The following is a 24,202-nucleotide window of genomic DNA, read 5'->3' as shown; positions in this document are numbered from 1 at the left end:
AGGATATCTTGGTTGCTTCCAAGTTGGGGCAGTTAGGAATAAAGCTGTTACAGACATCTCTGCAGGCTTTTGAGCAGACCTGAGTTTTCAATTCATTTGGGTAAATACCAAGGAGCGTGATTACTGGATCTGGTAAAAGCATGCCTAGTTTTATAAGAAACTGCCAAACTGTAAGAGTATATGGTAAGAATATATTTAATTTTGTAAAAAACCAACAAACTGTCTTCCAAAGTGACTACCATTTTGCATTCCCACCAGCAGTGAATAAGAGTTCTTGTTCCTCCATGTCCTTGTCAGCATTTGGTGTTGTCACTGTTTTTGATTTTGTTCATTCTAATAGATGTGTAGTGGTGTCTCATTGTTTTAATTTGCGATTCTCTAGTAATAAATGATGTTAACATCTTTTCATGTGCTTACTTGCCATCAGTATATCTTCTTAAGTGAGTTGTCTGTTCAGGTCTTTTGCCCATTTTTTAATTGGTTGTGTGTTTTGTTTTGTTGCATTTTAAGAGTTCTTTTTATATTTTGGATAACAGTCCTTTATCAAATGTTTCTTTTGCAAATACTTTTTCCAGTCTGTGACTTGTCTTCTCGTTCTTTTGACATTGTTTTTAGTAGAGCAGAAGTTTTTAAATTTTAATGAAATCCACCTCATCAGTTCTTTCATGCATTGAACCTACAGTGTCACATCTAAAAGGTCATTATCATACCCCAGGTCATCCAGGTTTTTCCTGTATTGTCTTTTTAGGATTTAATAAAGTTTTGTGCTTTACACTTTGGTCTATGATCTGGTGGGTTTTTTTTGTTTTTTTTTTTTTTTTTTTGCGGTACGTGGGCCTCTCACTGTTGTGGCCTCTCCCGTTGCGGAGCACAGGCTCCGGACGCGCAGGCTCAGCGGCCGTGGCTCACGGGCCCAGCCGCTCCGCGGCATGTGGGATCTTCCCGGACTGGGGCACGAACCCGTGTCCCCTGCATCGGCAGGCAGACTCTCAACCACTGCGCCACCAGGGAAGCCCTATGATCCATTTTGAGTTCATTTTTGTGAAGGTTTTAAGGTCTGTTTCTGTATTCATTTTTTTTTACATGTGGATGTCCAGTTGTTCCAGCACCACTTTTTGAAAGAGTATCTTTGCTCCATTGTATTTCCTTTGCTACTTTGTCAAAGATCAGTTGACTGTATTTATGTTGGTCTATTTCTAGTCTCTCTATTCTATTTCACTGATCTTTGTGTCTCTTTCACCAGTACCACACTGTCTTGATTACTGTAGCTTTATACTAAGTCTTGAGGTTGAGTATTATCAGTCTTCCGACTCTGTTGTTCTTCAATGTTGAGTTGCCTGTTCTGGGTCTTTTGCTTCTCCATGTAAACTTCGGAATCGTTTTGTCCATGTCCACAAAATAATTTTCTGGGATTTTGATTGGGATTGCATTGATTGTATAGATCAAGTTGGGAAGGACTGACATCCTGACAGTATTGAATTGTCCTATTAGCATAGAATATTTCTCCATTTATTTAGTTCTTCTTTGATTTTATTTATCACAGTTTTATAGTTTACCTCATATAGATCTTCTGCATGCTTTGTTAGATTTATTCCTAAGTATTTAATTGTTTTGGGCGCTAATATAAATGGTATTTTATTTTATTTTTTGATGGTACATTTTTAAGAAATTTTATTTTATATTGGAGTATATTTCATTTACAATGTTGTGTTACTTTCAGGTGTAGAGCAAAGTGATTCAGTTATACATATACGTATATCTGTTCTTTTTCGAATTCTTTTCCCATTTAGGTTATTACAGAATATTGAGTAGAGTTCCCTGCGCTATACAGTAGGTCCTTGTTGGTTATCTATTTTAAATATAGTAGTGTGTATATGTCGGTCCCAAACTCCCAATTTATCCCTCCTCCCCACCTTTCCCCTTTGGTAACCATGAGTCTCTAAGTTTGTAAGTCTCTGTTTTGTAAATAAGTTTATTTGTATCATATTTTTAAAATTTCTACATATAAGTGGTATCATATTAGTCTTTCTCTGTCTGACTTCACTTAGTATGATAGTCTCCATCCATATTGCTGCAAATGGCATTATTTCATTCTTTTTAATGAGTAATATTCCATTGTATACATGTACCACATCTTTTTTATCCATTCATCTGTGGATGGACATTTAGGTTGCTTCCATGTCTTGGCTATTGTAAATAGTGCTGCAGTGAACATTGGGGTACATGTGTCTTTTCAAGTTACGGTTTTCTCCAGATATATGCCCAGGAGTGGGATTGCTGGATCATATGGTTGCTCTATTTTTACTCCATTGGTTTGTTTTTGTTTTTATTTCCATTACTCTAGGAGATGGATTGAAAAAGATATTCCTGCGATTTATGTCAAAGAGTGTTTTTCCTATGATTTCCTCTAACAGATTTATAGTATCTGGTCTTACATTTAGGTCTTTACTCCATTTTGAGTTTATTTTTGTGTATGGTGTTAGAGAATGTTCTGATTTCATTCTTTTACATGTAGCTGTCCAGTTTTCCCAGCACCACTTATTGAAGAGGCTGTCTTTTCTCCATTATATATTCTTGCCTCTTTTGTTGAAGATTAATTGACCATAGGTGCGTAGGTTTATTTCTGGGCTTTCTATCCTGTTCCATTGATCTATCTTTCTGTTTTTGTGCCAGTACCATACTGTTTTGATTACTGTATCTTTGTAGTATAGTCTGAAGTTGGGGAGCCTGATTCCTCCAGCTCTGTTTTTCTTTCTTAGGATTGCTTTGGCTCTTCGGGATCTTTTGTGTCTCCATACAAATTTAAAAATTTTTTGTTGTAGATCTGCAAAAAATGCCATTGGTAATTTGATAGGTATTGCATTAAATCTGTAGATTGCCTTGGGTAGTATAGTCATTTTGACAATATTGATTCTTCCAGTTCAAGAATATGGTATATCTTTCCATCTGTTTGTGACATCTTTGATTTGTTTCATCAGCATCTTATAGTTTTCAGAGTACAGATCTTTGTCTTCTTAGGTAGGTTTATTCCTAGGTATTTTATTCTTTTTGATGTGATGGTAAATGGGATTGTTTCCTTAATTTCTCTTTCCGATCTTTCATTGTTAGTGTATAGAAATGCAAGAGATTTCTCTCTATTAATCTTGTATCCTGCAACTTTACCTAATTCATCGTTGAGCTCTAGTAGTTTTCTGGTAGCATCTTTAGGATGTTCTATGTATAGTATCATGTCATCTGCAAACAGTGACAGTTTTACTTCTTCTCTTCCAATTTGGATTCCTTTTATTTCTTTTTCTTCTCTGATTGCCGTGGCTAGGACTTCCAAAACTATGTTCAATAAAAGTGGTGAGACGGAATGCTTTCAGCTGTTACTGATTGTGAATGGTTAGCTGTGGGTTTGTCATATATGGCCCTTATTATGTTGAGGTAAGTTCCTTCTGTGCCCACTTTCTGGAGAGCTTTTAATCATAAATGGGTATTGAATTTTGTGAACAGCTTTTGCTGCATCTCTTGAGATGATCATATGGTTTTTATTCCTTAGTTTGTTAATGTGGTGTATCACACTGATTGATTTGCAGATATTGAAGAATCCTTGCATCCCTGGGGTAAATCCCACTTGATCGTGGTGTATGATCCTTTTAATATATTGTTGGATTTGGTTTGCCAGTTTTTTGTTGAGAATTTTTGCATCTATGTTCATCAGTGATATTGGCCCGTGTTCCTCCATGGGTTTATCCTGCCTGGGACTCTCTGCACTTCGTGGATTTGAGTGTTTCCTTTCCCATGTTAGGGAAGTTTTCACCTATGATCTCTTCAGATGTTTCCTTGGTCCCTTTCTCTCTCTCTTCTCCTTCTGAGACCCCATGTAATGAGAATGTTGTTGCCTTTAATGTTGTTCCATGGGTCTCTTAGAATGTCTTCATATCTTTCCATTTTTTTTTCGTTTATTCTGTTCTGCAGCAATATATCCACCATCTGTCTTCTAACTCACTTATCCATTTTTCTGCCTCATTTAGTTTGCTATTGATTCCTGCTAGTGGGCTTTTTGTTTCAGTTCTTGTATCGTTCATCTCTGTTTGCTTGTTCTTTAGATCTTCTAGCTCTTTATTAAACATTTCTTGTATCTTTTCAGTCTCTGCCTTCATTCTTTTTTGAGATCTTGGATCATCTTTACTATCATTACTCTGAATTCTTCTTCATGTATATTGCGTATCTCCACTTCACTTAGTAGTTCTTCTGGGGTTTTATCTTGTTCCTTCGTCTGGGACATACTCCTCTGGCATCTCATTTTGTCTAACTTTCTGTGATTGAGGTTTCTGTTCCACAGACTGCAGGGTTGTAGTTCTTGCTTCTGTTTTCTGCCCACTGGTGGATGAGGCCCAACTAAGAGGCTTGTGCAGGCTTCCTGGTGGGAGTTTCCTGCCCACTTGTGGGTGGCCTGGGTCTTGACCCTCTGGTGGGTAGGGCTGTGTCAAGGGATTTGTTTAGCGGGAAGCTGTGGGCTCAGAAAGACTCAGCCTGTCTCCTGATGGGTGGGGCTGTGTTCCTGCCCTGTTGGTTGTTTGGCCTCAGGTGTCCCAGCACTGGAGCCTACAGGCTGTTGGGTGGGGCCAGATCTTGGGGAGAAAATTGCAGTCTCCAGGACAGCTCACGCCAATGAGTACTCCCCAGAAGTACTGCCACCAATGTCTCTGTCCCTGCAGTGAGCCACAGCTGCCCCCCGCCTTTCCCGGAGATCCTCCAGTACCAGCAGGTAGGTCTGGCCCGGGCTCCTATGAGATCACTGCTTTTTCACCTGGGTCCTGGTGTGCCTGAGACCTTGTGTGCACCCTCCAAGAGTGGAGTTTCTGTTTCCTCCGGTCCTGTGGATTTCCTGCGATCAAACCCCACAGGCCTTCAAAGCCAGTTTGCTCTGGGGGCTCCTCCTTCCCATGCCAGACCTCCAGGCCGGGGAGCCTGACATGGGGCTCAGAACTTTCACTCCTGTGGGAGAACCTCTGTGACATAATTATTTTCCAGTTCGTGGGTCGCCCACTCAGGGGGAATGGGATTTGATTTTACTGAGTTTGCGCCCCTCCTACCCTGTCTTTGTGGCTTCTCTATCTTTGGATGTAGGATATCTTTTTTGGTAGGTTCCAGCATTTTTTTTGTTGATGGTTGTGCGTCAGTTAGCTGTGATTTTGGTGTTTTTTTGGGAAGAGGTGAGCTTACATCCCCTACTCTGCCATCTTGTCTCCGTGGTGGTTAATTTTCTGCAAATGGTATTTTAAATTTCAAATGCCACTTGTTTATTATTGGTCTGTAGTGAAGCAGTTGACTTTTGCATATTAACCTTGTCTCCTGCAGCCTTGTTATAATTGCTTATTATTAGTTCCAGTAGTAGGTTTTTTTTGTTTTGTTTTTGGTCTCCATAGATGGTCATTCTACAGTTACTTGCAAACAAAGACAGTTTTGTGTCTTTCTTTCCAATATGCATGACTTTGTTTCTTTTCTTGTGTTCCTGCATTAGCGAGGACTTACAGTGTGCTATTGAAAAGCAGTAGTGAAAGGGGACATCCTTGCCGTACTCCTGATCTTAGTGGGAAAGCTTCTCACCATTAAGTATGATGTTAGCTGTAGATTTTTTGTAGATGTTCTTTATCAGGTGAGGAGGTTACTCTCTATTTCTAGTTTGCAGAGTGTTTTATCATGAATGAGTGTTGGATTTTGTCAAATGCTTTTTCTGCATGTATTCACACAATCATGTGGTTTTTCTTCTTTAGCCTGTTGACATGATGGATTACATTAATGGCTTTTTGAATGTTGAACCAGTCTTGTGTACCTTGAGTAAATCCATTTGGTTGTGGTGTATAGTTCTTTTTACACATTGTGTTGATTTTATTGGCTAATACTTTGTTGAGGATTTTTACATCTATGTTTATGAGATATTGGTCTGTTGTTTTCTTCTCTTGTAATGTCTTTGCTTGGATTTCATATTAGGATAATGCTAGTCTCATATAATGAGTTAGGAAGTATTCCCTCTGCTTCTGTCTTGTGGAAAAAAAAAATTGTAGAGCATTGGTATAATTTTTTCCTTGAATGTTAGGTAGAATTCACCAGTGAATCCATCTGGATCTGGTGTTTTCTGTTCTCTAAAGTTATTGATGCAATATCATTAAGTGATATAGGCCTATTCAGATTGTTTCTTCTTGTGTGTGTTTTAGCAGATTGTGTTTTTGAAAGGAATTGTCCATTTCATCTAGGTTATCAAACTTGTGGGCATAGAGTTGTTCATAGCATTCCTTTATTAAACTTTTAATTTCCATGGGAATCTGTAGTGATGTCCCCTTTTTCATTTCTGTTAATAGTAATTTGTGTCTTCTTTATTTTCTTAGGCTGACTAGATGCTTATTGATTTTATTGATCTTTTCAAAGAACCAGGTTTTGATTTTGTTAAATTTTTTCTCCATTGATTTCCTGTTTTCAATTTCATTGATTTTTGCTCTAGTTTTTATTGTTTCTCTTCTTCTGCTTACTTTGGATTTAATTTGCTCCTCTTTTTCTGTTTTCCTAAGATTGAAGTGTAGATTATGGATTTTTTTTTTTTTTTGCCTTTTAGTGTGCCTTGTAATTTTTTATTGAAAGATGGACATGATATAGTGGGTAAAGGAAAATAGACTTTTAGTAATATAGCGGTAAGGGGGAGGGGAAGCATTCTATAGTCTTGTGATTAGGTTTCAGTCTTGGTGAGGCTGTGTCCCCTGTACTGTTTGGGCTTGTCTGGTACTAGATTTTGGTTATGCATCTTTGGCAGGCCTATTAAGATGCTCTGTTCTCATTGCATCTTATCAGGTGGCGCACTATTTTGATGTAGTCTCATTACTGATTATGTTCACTTGATTACTTGATTATGGTTGTGTGTGTCTGTGTTCTCAAATATAAACTTTTGTTTTCTTTTGTACTTAATAAATATTTTGTGGGGAAGATTTAGAAAATTAGAAAAATATTTATTCTTCATTATACCTTCAATTTATTCACTTATTTGTATTGCCTAAGTATGGACTTGATAGTTTTCTCTTTATTTAGCGGGTTATAATCTTTAACCATCATTATTTGTCCCAGATTTGGGCATTGAGAACCCCTTCAAGCTGCTTCTGTTTCCTTTTTATGATCTCAATAATCCTTTGAGCTTTTTTTAAAAAATGTTTATTTATTTACTTGGCTGTGTTGTGTCTTAGTTGCAGCACATGGGATCTTCGTTGTGGCATGCAAGATTTTTTGTTGTGGCTCGCGGGCTTCTCTCCAGTCGTGGTGCGGGCTCTAGAGTGCGCAGGCTCAGTAGTTGCGGCACGTGGGCTCTCTAGTTGTGGTGCACGAGCTCTAGAGTGCGCTGACTCAGTAGCTGTGGTGTGCAGGTTTAGTTGCCCCGCAGCATGTTGTATCTTAGTTCCCTGATCAGAGATCCAACCCGCATCCCCTGCATTGGAAGGCGGATTCTTTACCACTGGACCACCAGGGAAGTCTCTTTGAGCTTTTTTTTTTTTCCCTGATACAAGAAGATGGTCCAGGTTCATCAAATAATTTTCCTATCTCAGCCCTGGATTCAGCCATTACTTTAAGGAGCCCTGCTTCTTTTTAGAAAAGAATGATGTTTACAAGTCAAGATCCAGCTGCTAGGTGTGCTATTGGGGTGTTGTTCCCATGTATGTATACATACACACGCAGACATATGGATACATTTACACAGACACACGTATATATACATATATACTTTATATATTGATTTGCCCATATATATACTGAACAACATATATTCACATTGACACGTTCAATCCTTTTAATCCTACACCACAAGATTTATCCTAGTGTTCTCCCTTTCTGATAATGCAAGACCTGTCATAGTATTTGGACCTCTTAAGCTCTGCTGACCTTACTATTTAATGGCTACCTTTATTAAAGTACTTAATTGTCAGGTACTGTGCTAAGTGCTTTTGTTATCTAATTTGATCTTCTCAACAACACTGTAAAGTCTTTGCAGAAGGAAAAATGGAGACTAAAGGAGATCATATAATTTTCCCATACAACTACTGAATGACAGAACTAGGGTTGGAACTTTGGTCTATGTGAATGTAGTGTCTATACTCTTAACCATTAAACTATTTTTAGCTAGTGCTACTGTAAGCACATTTCTTTTGGCTTAACTCCTGAAGGAGTCGAGGATTGCTGGTTTACAGGGTATGCATATATAAAATTTTGATAAGCCCTGATATATTACCCTCCAAAAGGTTGTACTAGTCTGTACCTACCAACGTGGAGAGTGCCAACCTGCTGGCAATCTCCCTGACACTGAATATTGTCTATTATTTTAGTTTTGTGTAGTTTTGTTTTTTTCATTAATCAGTTTTGAAAAATCCTTGTCCCTCTCCAGTCTCTTCATAACAAAGCCTATTTGATTATAGCTCTTCTCTCCTCAAAATTGTTTCATTGTTTTCTCTTATTCTTAGAAAACTATCCAAATGTTTCAGCATGGTGTTCAAGGAAGCTCTTTATGATACGGCTTCTCCCCACTTTCTGTACCTGAGTCCTCACTCTATGATCCAGCATGCCATATCTATTTCAGTTCTCTAACCACATGCTTTCTCTTGCTTCAGTGTCTTTGTATATATTGTTTCTTCTGCCTAGAACACCATTTTCCACTCCCTCATTCTCTATCTAGTCACCTTGCTCTTTTTAGCCAAGTTTTACTTATTTTTCAGTTCGCAGTTTAGATTTACTTCCTTGGGGCAACCTGTGATACCTTTTCTACATGGTTTATTAAATTGAAATCAAAGGAAACCTTACTGAGATATTAACTGTATCTGTGAAAACTGCCAAGTAAATTAAAAAGTATAACCAGCTTTCAAAATCTTATAATGGTTTATGGCAAACTACAATGTAGTTTAATTGTGTTTTTTTCCATAAAGTACCTGCCGGCCTGTCTGGGCTTGACGCAAAGGACATTGTGGCGGTGCTGAATGAGGAGGGAGGCTATCATCAGATTGGACCAGCAGAGTATTGTACTGACTTCTTCATGATGTCCGTGACCATAGCATTCGCCACCCAGTTGGAGCAGGTGAGATGAGTGATTCATGAAGAACTTGAAAACATTTTATTTTTAAAATCTGTCTTTTAGGTATTAAAAAGACTTGCAAGTAGACTTACAAAAATAATTTAGAAAAATGTTTTCTTTCATATCAGAAAGCATTTTTGTTTTAGGAAAAGAATAAATTGGGATGATCTTGGTAGTAAGAGAATAAATTAAATCTCTTAGAATTTAGAAGAAAGACCATAAATAAGCATTGTTTCACATTGTATTGTGTGACATTGTAAAGACTGTTATGAAATGATTTTTTTCTAAGTGTTAAATACTTTACTTTTTGGAGAAATATACAATGTTGGGAACACTGTCTCAGTCAGACCTTAATAGCTGTCAGGTCTGGGATTAGATTTTACCTTATTTACACACTAACAAATTAGCCTACATGCTGCCAGAAGACAGAAGATTCTTGGGTCAGAGAGAAAGGAGTGTACTACTCTTAGCACAGCAAGCAACATGATTATCAGCATATTTCTTGCAGTTCCCCCTATCCCAAGTCCCAGGGAGGTGACATAGAGGGGCTCAGGTGGTTGCTCCACACTCATTGGGAGTGTGTCACAGCTGAGGAACACAGAACTTAGGGAATGTACGACTTTTACTGTAAGTAGTCTAGGTCTTTGTCTGGCAAGACACGTTACTTTATGAAAGTTATGAGCTGCATAAACAATGCTGGGAGATGGCCTGGGTAAGAGTGGTCAGGGCCTTGCATTCTTGTTACACTCAGCAAGAATGTGCAGGGATGCTCAGGGCCTGTTGCCGATTGCTTCCTCCCAGCATTGGTACAACACAAAAGTAGCTGTTATTTCATTGTCCTTTTCAGGATCGAGTCCAGATTTTTTGACATTATGTTGATCTATAGCACCTGAAATAAATTAATACTTTAAAAAATAGAGAATATGGCTTATGACTTTAAATTTTTTATCAGACTATTCAGTTTCTTAGTGGTATACATTTCCCAGATAATCCGCATTCATAAGTGAAATATGAGTTAGTGACCACACTAAATCTTAATAAGATCTATCAGGTAAAGATTTTTCTCAGGAAATATGTTTAGCTCTGTCACACTGAATTCATGCCCACTACAAAAAGTACTTTTTATATATACGTATTCTTTGAGCTTTTTCTCTCCCAATTTGGTACTGTCATTTTCTCATTGACACTATATATATGTGATTTTGTCTCTCTCCATCAATTTCCTTTTTTTCCTCTCTTCAAAAAGCTCTGCTTGTGGATTGCCCCGGCTTAATATGCCACCCTGGTTGGGGGGGAAGCTAGATGTCCACTGTTTGTTCATTAACCACATCAGAACACACATTAGATAGTGAGTCTACTGTGTTTTTACTGTGTTATTATTAAATACCTGCAAAGTATTTTAAATTGCTACTTTATTTTTAAAAATATTTTTTCAACTCCCTAGGAAGGCATAATTTTACTTGTGTTATGTTTTGTGAAATAGGTATGTGTTCACTACTTTGCTAATGTTGTAGTTAATCCTAGCACAACTTTAGGGGATTATTATTTTCATTTTTGAGATGAGGAAACCAAGTTTTGAGAAAGTTTTTTAGCTAGTAAATATTCTAGGAATTTCTGGCCATATGGTCACTCTCCACATTCTCTTGTTCCCATATTTTGCTCTCTTGTCTCTGAAGGGGTTTTGGAGTAAGATCAATTTGAGTTGGAATCTAATTCTCACTACTTACTGGCTTCTTTAACTTAGGCAACTTACTTAACCTTTCTCAGACTTGAATTTTCTCAGTTGTATGGTGGCAGTAGTACCAGCCTTGTGGGTGTGCATGAGGAATGAGATAAAACTAATGTGCTTAACATGTAGTTTGTATGTGTGAACCTATATTTATATAGTGAAAGCTTGTGGGTAATTGACCTACTGAATCCACGACTAAAACTAATACAGTTCTTGGTAATACAAAGTAACTTTTTAGGACAAGTCACTCAGTTTAGTTAAAAATAAAAAAACAGATTGATGTCTGGCAAGCTATTTGCTATCTCTGATAAAAATTAAGCCAAGTAGGTTCCTCAAAAGATTAAACAGAATTACCATAGAACCCAGCAATTTCACTACTGGGTATATATCAAAAGAATTGAAAACAAGGTATTCAAATAAAAACTTGTACATAAATGTTCATAGCAGCACTATTTACAGTATCCCAGAATATCACAGAAATAACCCAGATGTCCATTTATGGATGAATAGATTAACAAAATAAATACAAACAAAATAACAAAATAAATACACACACACACACACACACACACACACACACACACACACTCTGGAGTATTATTTAACTATAAAAGAAATGAAGTACTGATACATGCTACAACAAGGATGAATGTTGTAAACATGTTGAGTGAAATAAGCCAGACACAAAAGGTCACATACTGTATGAGTCCATTTATATAAAATATCCAGATGGGCAGACCCATAAAGACAAAACGCAGATTTGTGGTCACCAGGGGAGGGAGAAGTTATGGGGGAGTAGAATAGGAGTGGCTGCTCAGTGGTTCTGGTGTTTCTGTTTGGGGTGATGGAAAAGTTCTGGAACTAGGTAGCGGTGATGGTTGCACAACATTGTGAATGTACTTAATGTTCCTGAACTGTACAGTTTTTAATGGTTAAAATGATAAATTTTCTGTTATGTGTATTTTACAATAATATTTTAAAACACAAAAAATTAAGCCCAATAATTTATTCATCCCTTGATACTGCTCAGTATTACTTGTTTGCTTTTTTCACTCTTTATGGACAAGCCAAGGATTTTAAAAAATAGTTTAGTTTTTTTCTTCTCAAGCTAGTCAAAGGTAGTGTGAGAAAGCATCTAGCAATAAACAAACATACCTTTCAGATGGAAACAAGTGACTTAGAACATTGATACTATAAAGTAGTAGAATGCAGGAATGAAATTAGAGTAAGAATACTGGATTGTGATAATCTTGCTTCCTTTTTAAATATTGAAATTAGGGCAAAAAACCTGTTTCTAAATCCAAGGATGATAAAGGATTTTTAAAAGCATCTCTTCTCTTAGTGGGAATTACTTAGAATTAAATGTGCTATGAAATATAAAAGGGCTATCTTTATTTCTTAAAATTTTTATTGCTTTCTGACTATGGAAGAAAGTAAAAGAAAATGAAAGTCTCTTTTAATTAAACTCCTCAGAAATAATCACCCATAAGAGCAGTATATTCTTTTCCTCAGATATTTTCCCATTCACATAATAGCTGACTATGTGCTAGGCCGACTTGTAGACGTGAACATGTATTATCTCTTTTAATCCTTCCAAGAACCCTAAGAGAAATGGAGGTACAGAGTGATTAAGTACTTGTCTAAAGTCTCATAGCAAGCCATTGGTGGAACCAAAGTTGAGGGTCGGGGCTTACTCCAGAATTTGCACTCTCAACAACTAAAAGTGTATAGGTGCTGGCTCTCAATAAATAGAAATCTACATGATTAAAATCTAATCAAACAAATACATTTTAAAGTATAGGATTAAAGTAATAACTTGCTTTGTATATAAAATATATTTAATATAAAATAAATAACTTTATTGACTATTTACTGTGTGCTCAATACTGGGTTGTTTTAATCTAAGTGGTTAGTACTTTTATTTTCACAAACTTACAGACTTACAAACTGTCCTGTAAGTTTTTTTTTGACCTAAAAATATTTTAGGTAACTTTCATGTCACTATATCATTATTTAGGAGCCATATTGTTTGATAACTATAATATTTTTAAGCCATCTCCTGTTGCAGAACATGTCAGTTACTTATAGTCTGTTACTTTTAACAATGTGCTAGCAAACATTAAAGGTCTGTTAAAAGGTATTTTGCATTTTATGGGACAAGCATCCCATGTCTTCATGTCACATAGCCAGGAAACTACCAGCTTTGAGAAGTAACACTCCTAGTATGGAAGATATCCTTTCTTTTTTTTTTTAATTTTGTATTAGACTGTAGTTGCTTTACAATGTTGGGTATCAGGTGTACAGCAAAGTGATTCAGTTATACATACATACATATATATATATATTCTACTTAAGTTACTACAGAATACTGAGCAGAGTCCCCTGTGCTATACAGCAGGTCCTTGTTGGTTATCTGTTTTAAATATAGTGCTGCGTATATGTCAATCCCAAACTCCCAATTTATCCCTTCCCCCCACCTTTCCCCTTTGCTAACCATAAGTTTATTTTCCATGTCTGCAGATCTGTTTCTGTTTTGTAAATAAGTTCATTTGTATCATTTTTTCCCACATATAAGTGATATCATATGATATTTGTATTTCTCTGTCTGACTTACTTCACTTAGTACAATAATCTTTAGGTCCATCCATGTTGCTGCAAATGGCATTGTTTCATTTTTTTAATGGCTGAGTAGTATTCCATTGTATATGTGTACCACATCTTCTTTATCCATTCATCTGTCGATGGACATTTAGGTTGTTTCCGTGCCTTGGCTATTGTAAACAGCACTGCAGTGAACATTGGGGTGCATGTATCCTTTCAAACCATGGTTTTCTCTGGATATATGCCCAGGAGTGGGATTGCTGGATCGTATGGTTGCTCTGTTTTTAGTTTTTTAAGGAAACTCCCTACTGTTCCCCTCTGAGCATATTTGTGTGTGGATGATTTACTACCTTTACTTTATGTTTGCCTTTACTGGTGAGCCTTCCCATTTGTAATTTTCTTGTTTGTAGTTGTGTCCTTTTCTTTTCTACCTAGAGAAGTTCCTTTAGGATTTGTTGTACAGCTGGTTTGGTGGTGCTGAATTCTCTTAGCTTCTGCATGTCTGTAAAGCTTTTGATTTCTCTATCAAATCTGAACAAGAGCCTTGCTGGGTAGAGTATTATTGGTTGTAGGTTTTGCCCTTTCATCACTTGAAATATATTGTGCCACTCCCTTCTGGCCTGCAGAGTTTCTGCTGAAAAATCAGCTGATAACCTTATGGGGATTCCCTTGTATGTTATTTGTTGCTTTTCCCTTGTTCCTTTTAATATTATCTCTTTGTCTTTAATTATTGTCAGTTTGATTAACATGTTCTCTGCATATTCCTCCTTGGGTTTGTCTTGCCTGGGACTCTGCACATCCTGGACTTGGGTGACTATTTCTTTTCCCATGTTAGGGAAGTTTTCAGTTATCTCTTCAGATATTTTCTCAGGTCCTTTCTCTCTTTTTCTGGGACCCCTATACCTACATACGAATGAGTTCTGTTCTGAGAGTGCATTTGTAAGTACTATTTGTTCATAAGTCCAATGAAGTTAGCCTAGGTACCCAACTAACACAATCAGCTGTATAGTACTGTACTGTAATAGGTTTATAATACTTTTCACACAAATAATACATAAAAAGAAAAAATGAAGAAAACATTTTTAATCTTACAGTATAGTACCTTGAAATGTATGGTAGTACAGTACAACAGCTGGCATACAGGGGCTGGCATCAAGTGAACAGGCAAGAAGAGTTACTGACTAGAGGAGGGAGAGGAGGTGGGAGATGGTAAATCTGAAGGATTATCAGCAATAGATGGAGGGTAAGCCGCAGTTTCACTCATGCCTGACATTGATGGCACAGGTTCTGGTTCCTTGCTGGAACCAGATGCATGTTTGCATCTTTGAAATTTCGCAACTTGAAAGTTCGTATGTAAGGGACTTACTGCATTGCGAATGTTGGTGCTCTTCATGTTGTCCTAGAGGCCTCTGAGAGTGTCCTTGCTTCTTTTCATTCTTTTTTCTTTATTCTGCTCTGTGGTTGTGATTTTCACCATTCTCTTCCAGGTCACTTATCTGTTCTTCTTCCTTGTTTATTCTGCTATTGATTTCTACTAGTGTATTTTTCTTTTCAGTTATTTTATTGTTCATCTCTGTTAGTTTGTTCTTCAGATCTTCTAGCTCTTTGTTAAACATTTTTTGTATCTTCTCAATCTGTGGCTCCATTCTTTTTCCAAGACCTTGGATCATCTTTCCTGTCATTACTCTGAATTCTTTTTCGTGTAGATTGCCTGTCTCCACTTCACTTACTTGTTCTTTTGGGGTTTTATATTGTTTCTTTGTCTGGGACATATTCCTCTGTCATGTCATTTTGTCTGTCTTTCTGTGATTGTGGTTTCCATTCTGCAGACTGCAGGGCTGTAATTCTTATGACTTCTGCTCTCTGCCCCCTGGTGGATGAGGCTGGTCTTAGTGGCTTGTGCAGACTTCCTGGTGGGAAGGACTTGTTCCTACCCACCGGTGGGTGGACTTGGGTCTTGTCCCTCTGGTGGGCAGGGCCATGTCAAGGGGTGTGTTTATTGGGAAGTTGTGGGCTCAGGAAGGCTTTAAGCAGCCTGTCTGCTGATGGGTGGGACTGTGTTGGTTGCTTGGCCTGAAGCATCCCAGTACTGGAGCCTAGAGGCTGTTGGATGGGGCCAGGTCTTGGTGAGAAAATGGTGGCTTCTAGGAGGGCTCATGCCAATGGGTACTCCCCAGAAATACAACCACCAGTGTCTTTATCTCAGTAGTGAGCTACAGCCAACCCCTGCCTCTACAGGAGACCCTCCAATACCAGCAATTAGGTCTCGCCCAGGTTCTTATGAGGTCACTGCTCTTTCCCCTGGTTCCTGGTGCACACAAGACCTTGCGTGCACTCTCCAAGAGAGGAGTTTCTGTTTCCCCTGGTCCTGTGGATTTCCTGCGATCAAATCCCTCTGGCCTTCAACGCCAGATGCCTTGCAGGCTCTGCCTCCCGATTCCAGACCCCCAGGCTGGGGATTGTGATATGGGGCTCAAAACTTTCATTCCAGTGGGAGAACCTCTGAGATATAATTATTTTGCAGTTTGTGGGTTGCCCACCCAGCAGGTATGGGATTTGATTTTATCGTGATTGTGCCCCTCCTACCATCTCCTTGTGGCTTCTTGTTTGTCTTTGGATGTAGGACATCTTTTTTGGTAGGTTCCACCTTTTTTGTTGTCGATGGTTGTTCAGCAGTTAGTTGTGATTTTGGGTGTTATTCTTGAGAAGAGGTGAGCTCATGTCCTCCTCCGCCATCTTGTTCCACCCCCAGTAAACATTTCATTTGTGAAGGGCTCCATTTTCCCCCTGCAGCAGCTCCTTACAGTGGGTGGAAGACAGCCTTTTGTAACTTAATTTATAGGTCTCCAAGTTTTGTAAGAGTAGCTACAAAGCTTTTTTTTTTTTTTTCCATCAAAAGAAGTTATAGTAAATAGCTTGGATTAAGATTTTTTAAAAACCTTCTCTTATTTACAGAGAGGATGGTGGAGTAAGGATATGTGGAAATAAGGAAAGCTCAGTGTAAAATATTTGACCACTTTCTTCTAAAAGAACTTTTATGGAGTTTTCATCGACTAGTTGAATGAAACATAAGCTTTAAAACAACATTAATGTATAAAAATATTTTAGTCTCTGTGCTTGTGTAAGATAAACCTTTAAAAATTAAACTAGTGATTTGGTAGTAATTTGGCAGAGATTTAGAAATTTTGAGTTATTAATTTAAGGCTTGAAATAAAAAATCATTTTAGCAAATATTTTTGGAGGTTGTCAGACATCTTTAAGGGTGTTTAGTGGTTTATAATATAATAATCCTTTTTTTTCTTAAATATTTAGTTAATTCCATGTACCATGAAACTTCCAGAAAGACGGCCTGAGTTTTTCTTTTACTATTCTTTACTGGGGAATGATGTTACAAATGAACCCTTCAATGATTTGATCAACCCAGACTTTGAGCCAGAGAGAGCATCTGTTCGAATACGTAGCAGTATAGAAATTCTTCGTGTTTACCTGGCTCTTCAGTCTAAACTACAGGTAGGTATGGCAGAGAATTGTTTCCTATGAGATGATTTTTTAAGCATTAAACAGGTACCCAAACTCTGTCTTATTTCTGAAGTGGATATCATCTTTCTGCCACATCTTTTAATTTTTAAGGAGTTATCCTGACTTGTACAGTCACAGCATGACAGTTATTTCAGAATTTTAGGAGATATACCGCCTTACTTTGTTACTGTGGAAAGAGGTAGCTCAGTTATCGGTCATTTATAATAAAAAGTTGTACCTGGAGCTTAAAGCTGCGGGCACCAGGCAGGTTTTATTATTGTTAGTGGAGATTAGCTGTCACCACACAGATCACACTCTAGATTTCAGAATTTATACACCTTATTGCTATTAAAATCAAAGAGATAAAACAACTTTCTAAAACCTGTTCTTGAACTTGGTAGTTTTGTAAACCAGTTTTAAATTGGACTTTATTTAAAAGTGAACCTTATCTAGTCCAAAATTACTTTTCTGTTTGTTATGATTAATTTTAATCAGACTGAAATGGGTGGTGAAGTAGGGTGGGGTAGTCATTTTTTTTTATAGTAAAGTGATCATTCATTAGACTTTGCGTTTTGAGTGGATAGTGAAAAGGGGCATTAAGAAATTTTAGTGGAACTAAATTTTAGAGGTGGTTCTGCTAAATCCAAGGTATTTATTTAGAAAGTTGAAGATGATATAAAATGAAATGCAGGAAAAAAGCACTTTGAATTTTATCTTATAAAATTCCTTACCAAAACTATTTATTAGTTTGATTCTCATGGACATTTAAGTCATAAAAATCCTTTCTCTCCAGCCCATTAAAAATATCACACCTAATAACATTAGGACTGTTATAGGTCATTGCTGATAGTAGAATTAAAAGTTTTGTTTTGTTTTGTTTTGTGGTAAGCGGGCCTCAGTGAATACCTAGTATCCATTGTTCATATGAATACTAGGTTTGCTGTGGCTTCAATGTAGTAAGGGAAAAGAATAGTTATGTGACACATATCTGGAGCAGCCTTTTTTTTTTTGGTCGTTGCAAAAGGTGGTAATGTTTAAGTTTTGATCAGCTAGCAGTGATTAACGGTACATTCCACCACCCCAGAGGTATTCTCTTTTACCTTTCACTGTTAAGCACTCTGTTTTATATATAAAGTTTGAAAAGCAAAAAAAGAGAGAAAGAAACATTCATGGTGTTTTATGGGTGAATAAAACAGAATTATTTGAGGTTCTTTATTTTCCAAATAGGGCTGGACCCACTCACTTATTTTTTAAGAACTGTGTTTAGTGTTATAATGGAAATAGAAAAGATGCTTGATGTATTTGTTTTCCGTTTAAATTCATATATTCATGATATAATTTGCATATGTAAGATAGCATAGTAAAATATTAAAGTAACCATAGCTCACCAAAGAGACAGAAAAGAGAACGTGATAACATAGGAGGGTACAGTACTGAAAGGAAAAATGAAAAGAATTAATAACTTTATTATTGAGTTCTGGGTAAATTTTGTGCTTTAGCAACAGTTTTAACAATCATGTGTGAGTACCTTAGTCACTGCAGGTCAATAAGATAATCTGCATTCTGTTTTCCTTCTATGGATCATTTTATAACTTTTTGTTAGGTTTGTGTGTTTAGAATAAAGGAGAAAATATAAAGCCTGATTTTGATTTTCCCTGTCATATTAGATCCACCTCTGCTGTGGAGACCAGTCACTGGGAAGTACAGAAATACCCTTAACCGGACTACTGAAAAAGGGTAGTACAGAAATCAACCATCGCCCAGTCACAGTTGAAGGTGCTTTTATTCTGGACCCTCCAAACCGAGCCAAACAAAAGCTTGCACCTGTTCCTGTGGATCTAGCCCCCACTGTGGGAGTGTCTGTGGCTCTGCAGAGAGAAGGCTTAGATGCCCAGGCAAGTAGTGACCCTCCTTCCCCTCCTCCAGCTTCTTCGATGTAGTTCATGATTAGTCACAAAAGTTGAGCTTCAGAAGCATTACCCCGCATAAGAAAGTATTTATTATTCTTAGGTAGTGGCCTCCATTATATGATAACCTCCTCTCCAAAAAGACCCTTCTGAAAAGTGCTGTGGCTTCTGCCGCATTTCATAGGTGACACTGTCCAGAGCCCTTTAGTCCAGTCTTTTCATGTAGTGAAAACCATTCCCCACACCCCCAGCTCGTAGTCAGTGACTGTGGCAGAAGAGGGACTACGGTAGAAGAGAATATTTTTAGACCCAGTTTCTGGTAATCTGCGTTAATGAATCCTTTTTGGTTGACTCAGCCTTAGCTAAGATAAGGTTTTTGGCTCAGTATTTTATAGTCCTCATACTGTCTCTAGGCAATAGAGACATTTATTTGAACATATATGTTTTTTGATTATATATAGCCCCAGAATCAACTTTAGTGTCATGGTTCTTTTAAAGAACTGATTTTTATGTAGGCTGAACTGAAGTGAGAGTTTAAAAAGACATATATGCGTGTATTTTTAGAGGATAGTGGAGCAAAGGAAGAAAATCATACTAGACTTCTGGGTTTTTGGTTTTTTGTTTGTTTTCTAGTAATATAGACCTCCTTTGTATTGCTTTGGTAGGAATAACCATTCCCAAGGACACCTATGCCTGACTTCTTTTACTGAATATCCCTTCTTATGCATTAGGATGCATTTTGATACGGAGCTCTGGATATCATATTTCCTTCCTGTTCATCTTCCTTTTTATGGTCCTAGATGCTATAAGAAAATTTGCAAATTATGAAGAGAAATAGACTAGGAATGTCCAAACTGGGAAAGGAAGCTAATATTTTTTAAAAACAACATCACGATTTTTGCTTAATTATGAAGGAGAGTTCTTTGCAAATTATACTTTATTTAAAAATTGTTTTTAGTCTTTAATTGAATTAAAGACCCAGAATGAACATGAGCCACACCATTCAAAGAAGACAGTTTTCACCCCCACAAAGGAGAAGACACACACTGGGGCCAAGTCTCCACGCATGTCCCCTGTTCCACCTCACAGTCAGTCACCTCCAACAAGAGACGACGCAACAGAAAGTGAAGTGGAAAGCTTACAGTATGATAAGGACACAAAACCGAATCCAAAGGGTAAGGTATTCTTTTCACAGATCTTTTAGGTATAGATTTTTCAGCCATCTAATAAATGACTGTGCGAGTTTTCATGGGTGCTAAGTAAAAATTGAGTTTTTTAAAAAGCCAATGTAAAAAAAAGAATCAGATTAAAGTAATTGCAATTTACTTAACTTCATAATAGAATTTGCTAAAAGGTAAGAGAATTTTTCATTTATTTTCATACTAGAAATAGTAGCTTATTCAAAAGAAATTAAAGAATATAGTTCTTTCTAATAGATTGTTAGCAAACTCTTCAGTATCTCAATTTCACTGGAATTTTAGAGAAAAGAGATACTAACTGCCTCTTATAGTAAACTTAAAATAATCATTTTTGATCCTAAAGTTGAGACAGTCTGAGAATGCATATTTATCTGGTCTTATAAAATTTTTCCATCTGTTACGTAAGAATCTACAGTTAAATTTAGTAGTATAAATTGTAAGAGCAGTGGTGCATTAGGAGTTAGAAGTTCGGGTGCAAGTTATAGGTCTGTCACTGAGTAGCTATAGGACTTGGGCCATTCATTAAACATCTCTGGTGTATAATAGGATTGGACTAGATACCTCTGTCTTTTCAAGTTTTAGTGTTTTTGTTTGTTTTTAATTTTTGTTGGAGTATAGTTGATTTACAAACGTGTGTTAGTTTCAGGTGTACAGCAAAGTGAATCAGTTATTCATATACATATATCCACTCTTTTTTAGATTCTTTTCCCATACAGGCCATTACAGAGTATTGAGTAGAGTTCCCTGTGTTATACAGTAGGTCCTTATTAGTTATCTATTTTATATATAGTAGTGTGTCTATGTCAATCCCAATCTCCCAGTTTATCCCTTCCCCTCCCCTTTCCCCCTTGGTGACCATAAGTTTGTTTTCTACATCTGTGACTCTATTTCTGTTTTGTAAATAAGTTCATTTGTACCATTTTTTGATTCCACATACAAGCAATATCATGATATTTGTCTCTCTGTCAAGTTTTAGTTTTTTGTTAGACATAGTCTAACAAACTACTTTTTAAACCCTAACCAAACTACTTTTTAAAAAGTGATGTAATTATATCTGCAATAAGTCTCAAATACAACCCTTCAAATACTAAGCTATATTCACCTGTCTCTTAGAAATATTAGTGCCTGCCAGGCTGCTATCATACATTACCGCATTGGTACTGTATGCTTTTATGTTTTGCAATATATGTTGAGAGTGAGAGTAAGCTCTTTTTTTTTACACAGTTCTATAATGGGAATTAAAGCCTACATAATATTGGACAAGTCACTTTAAGAAGCTTATGCCTCAATTCATATGTTTATAAAATCAGATAGTCAAGTCTTTGCTTGAAGGTAAATGAGATGATATCTTTAAATTATCTGAATAAACTTAAGAGAAATTGTTAGCAAACAGAATTTTTTTTTTAATTTTTATGTTCATTTTAGCTGTCAGTTCTTCTGAACCTGCTTTACTGGCCCAGCCAGTGACTACATCCATTGCTTCAGGAACAGCTTCAGGACAGAAAATTGCTGTTCCTGCAACATCACATCATTTTTGCTTTTCAATAGACTTAAGGAGTATCCGTGATTTGGAAGTTGGTTTTCCAGTCAACTGTATATTAAGGTATGATTTGATTTTGTTTCAGAATATTTTCTGAGGAGAAATGCCTTTCCTCTGTTTGGGGTTTGCAGAGGAGAAATGTCACCAAAGAAGTTATGACATTTGTTAAATCAGTGGACTAAAAGGGTGTAAGGCTATTATGTCCTAATGACTTTGAACTTAATCGAAGGTGGCATTGGTAGTATGAGAGGTAACAGTCTTGCCAGTAATTGTAGGTATTGATAATAATTTGTTAATGTTCCTTTTTAAAATATAGTGACTCTTGAACTTAAAGTGTATTGTTTCCAGAAAAGGTGCCATAGGTCAAAATAATGGGAGTATAGTGTCTGATTTTTCTATAAAACTGTGTTATAATGGGAGGTTATAGTCTTAATATCTACCTTTTATACCTATGAATCTAAAAACCATACCTAATGAACTGGAAGTGTCCACACTGTTCAGTTTAGAGAATTGAAATATATATATTTCAGTCAGTTAAATGGCTTTTACATAATGGCTTGTTTTTTTTGTTTTTTTAAATTTATTTATTTTGGGCTGCGTTGGGTCTTCATTGCTGAGCTTGGGCTTTGTCTAGTTGTGGTGAGCAGGGGCTACTCTTTGCGGTGCATGGACTTCTCATTGTGGTGGCTTCTCTTGTGGAGCACAGGCTGTAGGTGTGCGGGCTTCAGTAGTTGTGGCATGTGGGGTCCAGTAGTTGTGGCTCGTGGGCTCTAGCACAGGCTCAGTAGTTGTGGCACACGGGCTTAGTTGCTCCGCGGCATGTGGCATCTTCCCGGACCATGGATCAAACCCATGTCCCATGCAGGGAAGTCCTAGGACCAGGGAAGTCCCCATAATGGCTTGTTTTTAATAATATTACATTTCCATAGACTTTGTGGCTAATATATATATTAAATGTAATATAATTATGTGTTTTAGTTTGGAGTCTTTAGGTCCTCATAAATTACTTTGGAATAAGCATTAGCATTTGTAATAAAATTTTTGGTCTTTATTTGATTAAAATGAGAAAATCAGAAAATCTTTCCATCATCTTCGATTGCCATTCCCAGGAATGTCAGCAACTTCTCATTGCTTCCTGCTGTTATTTGAGGCATGTCTGTCTTTCAAATGCATAAATCAACTCCTACTTGTATCTAATTTTTCAGTTGTTTGATTCCTTATCAAGTTGTTTCCAAAGTCCTCTGAGCTTTGGTGTGAATAATGGACAGAATCAAAGGGACCCAGCACTGAGTTCACACGGTGAAGTCATAGAATGGAAGTCTGTCCTCACAGCCTAAGTTCTGCATTTTACCTCATGTTAGAGGCTGAGAATCATGACTAAAATGTTTTTTTAAAAATTGAAAGCCAGGAAAAAGTTTTCTGCCATAGACATAGCTTTTCTCACAGGGTTTATATAACATAGAACTGTTCCTTTTTCTCTCCTGCTACTACTGGAGAAACTGATCTTAGGACACTTAGAGATGATGTTGGCCAGAAGCACAGGGATGATCTGAGATTGGATGCTGTGAGGGAGGAGCCTTGAACAAGCCCAGTTAGAAAGCACATATTAGTTTTGTGTTTCCTGCTTGCCATAGGGCCATTTGTTTAATCATTAAGTGCCTACATTATGCCAGCAGTTTGTCCGGTATTAGGGCATGGGGCATATAAACAAAGAGCTCAATCTAGTGAAGACGACAGAGTCAGAAATATGTCAGTACATGAGGGAGGCTACTAGTTCACTTGACAAAGAAAAGGGAAAGAATATACTACCCCGAGGAAATAGGTATGATCCACTTAATACTCTATAGAAATCACTTGAGGACTACTGCTTCTGTCTTTGATTCATTTTAAGGCTTTTTTTTTAAATGTTGGGCATTTTATGTTTGATAGATTTTATGTTATCATGCTCTGTGTTGATATGAAATTGTAGTGTACAATTGTCTAATGGAATTTGTGAAATAACTGATATTAGAAAAAATTTAATGTGTTTGCTTTTTTTTTTTCCTTTTAAATCACTACATCTGTAGTAGGGGGTTAAATTTCTAGGGGATGAGCTCTCTGAGATGACCTAAATTCAGTTTATGTAATTGTGTAGGAATTGAGTTTATGAGCAGGATTCTTCTTGTAGGAAAAGCAATTTCTACTAGTAGAGTTTAAAGTCTAGTTTTATTAATGAATAACAAATTATAAAATGAAATTTAAGTGAGCATTACAATATCTCTATTTGGCTTTACGTACAAAATAAGTTCAGCAGTAGTCAGACATGCTTCTATTTAATCTGATGTGACTTTTATGATGAAAGAAAGTAATAGTGTTATGCCACTCTTTGATTCATCTGTAGTATATTTGAGTTGCTTTCATGCTTGCTTCTCAATTCAGAGACAAAATACTATGAATGCATCCTTTTGGAGTTGACTAAGGGTTTTTTTAGCTCATACAAAATCAGGACATTATTATATAAAGAAAAATCGGTTTAGAAATTAAATTTAGCAAGCATTTCTTGACAGTTTACTATATGACAGAAACTGTTCTGGGAGCACAAAGATGAAAAAGGTAAGACCCACGCCCTCAGGAACTCTT

The 24,202-nt window shown here is 36.9% G+C and overlaps 1 protein-coding gene across 7 annotated transcripts in view; it reads left to right on the top strand.

Moving 5' to 3' along the window:
- Nucleotides 1-24,202, top strand: part of CEP120 (centrosomal protein 120) — a 79,248-nt gene that overhangs the window by 10,700 nt on the left and 44,346 nt on the right. For all 7 annotated transcript variants that reach the window (XM_060296149.2, XM_030869782.3, XM_030869781.2 and 4 more), the window contains 5 exons: nt 8,943-9,091; nt 16,731-16,928; nt 18,605-18,832; nt 19,803-20,019; nt 21,469-21,646. In XM_060296149.2, the coding sequence (XP_060152132.1) occupies nt 8,943-9,091; nt 16,731-16,928; nt 18,605-18,832; nt 19,803-20,019; nt 21,469-21,646 (970 nt within the window). The remainder of the gene's footprint in view (nt 1-8,942; nt 9,092-16,730; nt 16,929-18,604; nt 18,833-19,802; nt 20,020-21,468; nt 21,647-24,202) is intronic.

Source organism: Globicephala melas, chromosome 3 (genome assembly GCF_963455315.2).
Source record: "Globicephala melas chromosome 3, mGloMel1.2, whole genome shotgun sequence".
NCBI classification, from domain to species: Eukaryota; Metazoa; Chordata; class Mammalia; order Artiodactyla; family Delphinidae; genus Globicephala; species Globicephala melas.
This window is presented reverse-complemented; position numbering and strand designations above follow the sequence as displayed.